A 7093-nucleotide genomic window follows, 5' to 3' on the forward strand; every position below is an offset into this window, starting at 1 on the left:
AGGTTGTGTTCAACTTATTTTGTTTCTTTCAAATACCTAGCTTTCCCATTTTAGCGTAGTCTGAAAAGAATTTCTAATGAAGTAGGAGTCAAAGAAAAAGTACAATATCATAACTAGCAACAAGGCCATTAAAATATTTAGTATAATATGATACAATAATTTTATAATATTAGATTGAAAATATTCTGAGAACCATGAAGAATATGTACCTTATGGTCAAACCAACATTTCAAATTTATTTTTTGAATTTCTCAAATCTAACTATAGTTACATAATTTTTCACAGAGACTGAAGCAGTAGTCACAGGTCCTTCATGCTATGCTCTAAGCCCTCTACATTTGTGAGACTCCTGGATGCAGAAACACAAGAGTTTCTGATTCTTGACTCTCTTCTTGAACTCCCTTTTTGTTCTCCTGGCTTGTCTTGTGCAGCTTTGATATGATGGCTTTTGTTTTATCTTACTATATTCTATTTTTTGTGCTTTTTTTTTGTTATTTCTCAGAAGCTTGTTGTTTTCTAATGTGAGATCAGAAGGGAGTGGAAACAAATGAAAAAGGAGTTTGGTGTAAGTAAATGGAAAGGAAACTGTGCTCAGATAATATAGTATGAGAAATAATATGTTTAAAAGAGGGAAAAAAAGATACTATTTCACAAAACTGAAGATTACCTCATAAACATCATTTATTTATAATGGATTTTTTCCATCAAAATTTTTTATTGAAAAAAATCCCATCTCCTCCCAGCCTCCCATTTCCCTCCCCCTCCTCCTGCCCCTCTCCCCTCCCCCCACTCCTCTCTCCCTCCCTCTCCAGTCCGAAGAGCAGTCAGGGTTTTGGAAGATGGTGAAAAATAGGAATCACATCATTTTGTCCTATGTAGCAAGAGGAGGTGTCCATCTTCACAGACTATTTTGAGGGCTGTGGCTGTAAGGTTTATAACAGCCATACAGTATTTTTTTCTGGAACAATGGAAATTGAAATACCTGAGAAATCATCACTGAAGATTTCTGGTCCTGGAGTATGCTAGAGCAGCTATAATGGGACAAGGGCCAACTGAATCACAAGTTTATGGCCAGCCATGGTTCCAGTTTGCCTTACAGTTAGAGTGCTTGATCCATAAGGTGTCTTTGCAGCAGTAAACAAGAAGCCAAGGGTCCCTGACAGGAGTCCATAAGAAAGACAGCTCTATTGGAAACAAGGCTTTGTTGCACGTCATCTGGGCAATGGAAAAACTGCTATTGAAAAGCTGAAGGCTCAAGTGGGCCAGCAGAGTATTATCAGCTCTTGTAGACTCCTAATCCAGTCAGCTGGGGAAAAAAATCCCATTTGCATTATGGAAAGTCTTAGGAAGACAAGGTGATAAATCCTTCACTTTCTTTATTGACTTCTTATAGTGAAAATTGAGTAAAGTTTGGAACAAAATAAAACTTATATTTTACATAGTCATAATAAAATTAGGAGAAAAATATTTTCATAATCATACCAAACTGAATATGGACAAAATTGAATAATGTCTCATAAGAAAAAAGGGTGCAAAACAGGGGAAACAAAGAGAAGTGAGTCGAGAGATGTACACCAACCACCAGTTATGGTTATACAAAAGAGCAATACAGCCTCGAAAGATGGTGGAAAGTGTATAAAATGCCAGGAAGGCAGAAACCAAAACCAGGATGTTCTGCATGGCCCTGGACTCAGGAGATTTTCTACTGAACCCAGGAGAGCTGTGGATGTGTTGAACCCTTTGCTTGTGTCTGTACAGAATGACAATCATGGAGGTGCTAGAGCAGGTGATGAGTACAGCAAAAAAGAACTCAGGGAACATCACCAATGTTGCATAGAGTACGCCAATGATTTCATCCCGCCCTACAATAGAGCAATATCCAAAATCCCAATTTCTTGTTATGTTCTTTCTGTTCATTTTCATAAATGTGTACATAAGGAAAATGAAATGTATCAACATGTAGAAGACCCAGAGAAAAGAAAGGGAGCAATGAATATACTTTGTAGCCTTGACTTTTTGGTGATTCAAATATGATTTCCTGGTGTTGATGGTTATGGCCTGGAAGACACTCAAGAGGCAGGTGGTGTCAATGGACATGCTTCGAGAAAATCCTTGAATGTACAATAGGAGCTCACATCCAAAATCATTCAAGAACTGCTTCAATCCCCAAACTGCTATTGTGTGGGGCACTCCTGCAGAGAGAATGATCAAGACATTGGCTACCATTAGGTGCAAGAGAATCAAATCCGTGTGCTTTAATGTGAATTCTCTGAGGTAAAGGACTATATAGTAGAACAAAAGAGAGAGATTTCCCAGAAGTCCAGTAGTAGTTTGTGATAAGAAAATGATTCTGATTGCCATATTCCAGATGTTCATTCTGATTCAATACAATATCCTCAAGAATATGGCTGCACTATTTCTCAGATCTAATGAATAATGCCAAGTAATGATAGTCAGGAATGAAGAAAGTTGCCATTAAACCATGGAGTTATGGAGAGTCTGAAATGGAGGGCCCTTTAAAATCAGAAGTTCAAGGCCAGCCTAGAACAAACAAAGATACCATATCCCCAGAATTTTAACAGGAGTAGTTATTTTCCACGCTTGTTGCTTTGTAATTTCTCAGTACTTCAGAATGTAAAGGTTGGTGGAAGGATAGTCATCATGTTTCCTAGAAAATGCAAAACTCTGGATGATGGGATGTTGGGCTATTTGAAAATGAAATGTGATAGACACTGTAAATAAACTTCTAAATAAGTTGTTCAGGATATATATATATATATATATATATATATATATATATATATTTTTTGGTGATATTGTAAAAGAAATCAGCTTCAAGAATAGCACAAAACTAAAGTAAAGCAATACTTATATCCCAAACAATATTTCATTGATTTCTTGGAGGTTTTGCATAATAATTCTGATCATATGAACTTTCCTGTCTTTCTATATCTGCCTTCACTTCCTTGTGACATCCCCCGAAAATATTAAAAAGAAAAAATACCAACTCCAGCTTGTGTTACCCATTTACAAACTGGATCATTGTAAGTTTTCTTTTGGGGAGCTTATAGAGTTTATTTAGTGGGTATTGGGAAGAATGTAAAAATTTGATCATTGACGATTATACAGTGTGAAAGAAGTGTGAGGAGATTTTTGCTGTACTAGAGGAACACACCATTCTCATAGCCTCTAGGAATAAGAGGCTGAGCTTCATTGGTATCAAACATTCATTAGAGCCATGTGGACCAGCATCACCTGCAGGTAACTAAGCATCTGGAAGAAGATGATCTAAAAATTCACACTCAGTGACAGAGTGCTACAAAGACCTTGAATAAAAAGAGAAACTTCACAGGAAACTGGGAGAAGCCTGAAATTCAGGTTGATATGAGACCTTTGGGGTAAAACAAATGAGGATAAAGTCTGTCTTTTGCAAAATGGGAGAACTGTTACAGGGAGAGGGAAAGGGTTCCAGAGTCCTCTGGAAGCAGCAGTTACTATGGAGAAAATGGAGGAATGGAAGCATGAGTGATGGAAGAAGCTGTCTCTGTGCCAGCACACGTGACACACAGGGATTAGGAAACACACCCAGAAATAAAGAAAAAAAAGCAAAAAGAAAGCTAAAGCTTTTATTTAAATTTATGACTGAAGAAAAGAAAGGCTATGAGAAAAGTAAGGAGTGAGAAAAATAATTATTGGATAAAAAAACCCATGTACTGTAAATAATAAAAACACAGAGTCAGATATTGGGGTTCAACCCAATAACCAGAAAAGCAAAGCAGCCAACCCACTAGAAAAGTTTTACCTCTTCCAAGGTTGGGTGACCGCAGACTAAGCAGACTGAGCAGACCAAGCAGACTAAGCCCCTCTCTCCTCCAAGTTATATTCCCTCTAGCACTTGGATTAAAGCTAAGACTCCATATTACTGGGATTAAAGGTGTAGGTTACAACCACCTGGATTTGTTTATGCATTAACTTTGTGTAGCCCAGAACTCAGAGAGATCAATCTGCCTAAATCCCGGGGTTAATGCTGTGTACCACCACTGCCTGGTCTCTAGTGGCTTAGTTTCATTCATCTGATCTTTAGGCAAGTTTTATTTATTAAAACACAAATAAAATATCACCATAAAACATGGTCCTAAGTACAAGCAAAACTAGCTAAGTCAAAACACTCAAAATCAAAAGAAAGAGAATCCAGTATTCTATAATTGATAGACCATCTAGCACACCATCACTAAGAATAAACCCAGAGGATCTGAATTCCCGTCATTACATAAATCAGCACAGTGCCACTTTTTTCACTCTCCAAAACCAGATTTCTCTCACAAAGGATTCCATAAAGAGGAGTAAACAAGATCTGCCCTGAAAATGGTCTTACTACAGACAATATGACTGAATGATACAATATGCGATTAAATTAGTTGTTTTTCTTCTATCTGCAATTCTAGAGAGTTATGCTCAAGTGTTTTACAAGGTATAATCAATTTTAGATCACCCCCCCCCCAAAAAAAACCCAGAATTCCACATATCAGCACTGAGGGAGAAAATAGTACATTGCCAAAAGTCCTATATACAAGCAAACTTCCAAATGCACAGCACAACACAATTAAAAGGTGCTTTAAAATCTTAAATGTTACCAATATGTCTGTTTCCTCCAAAACAGTTCTGATTTTGCTTTATTAGTTAGTGGGAACTTTTGAAAACCTTAGAGGTGGGGTTTTGCTGTATCTACTGCAATTCAAATTGTGCTTTTTCTGTAGAAACCCTCTAACATGAGGGTTATGATTTTTGTTTCTATAATATAAAAAGTACATCACAGAAGAGAAAGAAAGGAAGGAGTAGGTGGGAGGGAAAAGGAGAAGGAGAAGGAGTGAGGAAGAAAGGGAGAGAGAGAGAGAATTCTGAGTTTAAGGGTTTTTTTAATGAATGAAGCTGGTGTCTATGCACAAAATATATGGAATCATACTTTTGAGTCCATGATCCCTTCACAAACCATCCGACATTTTTGAACTCAGATGCTAACTGGTACTGGCATTTGAGTTCACGTAAAGGTTATCAGAACAGTGTCACAAGCAGGTTCATTATATTTTTTGCTGCTCCATCTGATAATCATACACATAAAAATATGACATCCTTTAGGATACATACTATCAAATAGGAAAAAGATGTCCACTGAATGTCTGTAGATGATTTTTTTATTTTAACTGTTTCTTTGTTCTCTTTGTTTTCCCTTGCTTTGTTTTGAGACATGGTCTCTCAATATATTACTGGAACCACCTATGTAGACCAAGATGACTTTGACTTTGAATTCACAGATACCTTCTTGACTCTGGCTGTTGGGTGCCTGGATTAAAGAAATACACAACATCAGGCTACTTGGGAACTTTTATATGATTATCATAGATATATTTATATGATGTTGATTAGGATACACAGTGTCCAATATGGGACAAATGAAAACCCATCATCCCTTCACAAATTTTAAAATTGTATCTACCTAGAGTTGTGCTTACTGAGAGACTAAGCACATGCCCAGGAAGCTGATGCCAGTGGATCTAACCCACTTCATCTGTGAGAATGAAAATAATTACTTACAATTTTTGACAAGATGCTTCATCCTAAGAGCTTCTGTGGCCACTGAAAATTCTTGAATGCCAATGACCAAGAAATATTCATACTATGTGCTTGACAACTGAGCATTTGTCTATCCATCTGCTTTCAGTGGAGTGAGGTAAGAAGTGATGTCAATGAAAAGAAACAATGACCAAATCAATCACAGTGTGAGACTGCTTCTATGCTCAGATCTTTGAAGCCCTTGTGACCAATAGGGAAATGGGTGCTTGTCTTCACAGCCATAAGATTCTGCACACAAGGTGCAGCATGGTTGCATCCACTGCAAAGCCCTATATTCAGTGAGTTAAATTTATAATGGCAAATATAATTTTTTAAAAATATCTTTTTATTGTATGTATATCAGTCTTTATTACTTAAATTCTATAGCCTTTTCCCCTTATCATGTCTTATGGTATGCATGAACGCAGACCTAAAGTCTAATACCAGCTTTGATTCCTCCCTTAACAGTGAGCAGAGTTCTATTCCACTCATTGTACTGGACAATAGAAGCTGCCTCACATGTTTCCAGTTTCTTCAATCATGTGGGATCATCTTCTGTTTTCTTCCAGTTCCTTAAATTCACTGCAATGACACCAGGTCACTAGAATCTCATTAGCGCAAGTCAGCAAAAACTTTTCATACACTGACTCATGCGCATACTTTGCCTCAAAGAGGGGGGTTAAGTTACACTCCTCAATTTCTCTGCTCCCAAAGAGAGATGGTCACATCAGATCGGCATGTTGAGAGACACCTTCCTTCCTTGTTTTAAAGACTCTCCAATTTAGGTAGTTAAGATACTGAGGATTCCCTCATTTTCAGTGTATTCTCTACTGAGCCATGATAAGGATACCATGTCCATACTCAATCATAGATCTATCCCTTTCAATGGATTTCAGCTTAAAGTTCTACTGCTTAGACTGTACTCTCTTTCTTTTGCATCCTGAACACTGTAAAAAATGCAAGGTATATTTTTTTTAGTAATTAAGTGTATAAGTAGTCAACTGTGATAAGAGTTTTTGAGTCATTGCACGTTTCTTATTTCTACTTTCAAGACTTGACCTTAGAAACATAAAGGATTGCTAAGCCTATAAATTCAAAAGTTTTTTTGTGTCAGAGTACATACTTAAAGGATTATGTATCATATGCCACAGACACAGTCACCTCAGTCTGTGCTCACAAAGTCAAGATAGTTTTTTTCAAATATACTCCTGCCTTATATTAAATTTGTTTCCCAAATGATGTTTTGTTCACTTTGATGATACTTGTTGTATGTTTTTGGCTGTAGAAAGTTTTTCTTAATGAGGGTTAATGAAGGTTAGAGAGATTCCTCAGTGATAAAGAATATCTCTTTGCTGTTTCAGAAGACCTGGTTTGGTTCCCAACACAAACATAGTGACTCACAACTGCCTATAACTCCAGTTCCCTGGCATTCACAATCCCCTTCTGTCCTCTGTTGGCACTCCATTCTCATAGTGCAAACATG

The 7093-nt window shown here is 37.1% G+C and overlaps 1 protein-coding gene across 1 annotated transcript; it reads right to left on the bottom strand.

The window, feature by feature from the left end:
- Positions 1 to 1476: 1476 nt before the first annotated feature.
- Positions 1477 to 6693, bottom strand: LOC126491688 (vomeronasal type-1 receptor 4-like). Its single transcript, XM_050127521.1, has 2 exons — positions 6656 to 6693; positions 1477 to 2377 (listed from the first exon to the last, which is right to left on the bottom strand). The coding sequence occupies exon 2, from the start codon at positions 2374 to 2376 to the stop codon at positions 1477 to 1479; it is 900 nt and encodes a 299-aa protein (XP_049983478.1). The 5' UTR covers position 2377; positions 6656 to 6693.
- Between the last annotated feature and the right edge of the window lie 400 nt (positions 6694 to 7093).

Source organism: Alexandromys fortis, unplaced genomic scaffold (assembly GCF_014885135.2).
Source record: "Alexandromys fortis isolate MF-2015 unplaced genomic scaffold, M_Fortis_MF-2015_v1.1 scaffold_267, whole genome shotgun sequence".
NCBI classification, from domain to species: domain Eukaryota; kingdom Metazoa; phylum Chordata; class Mammalia; order Rodentia; family Cricetidae; genus Alexandromys; species Alexandromys fortis.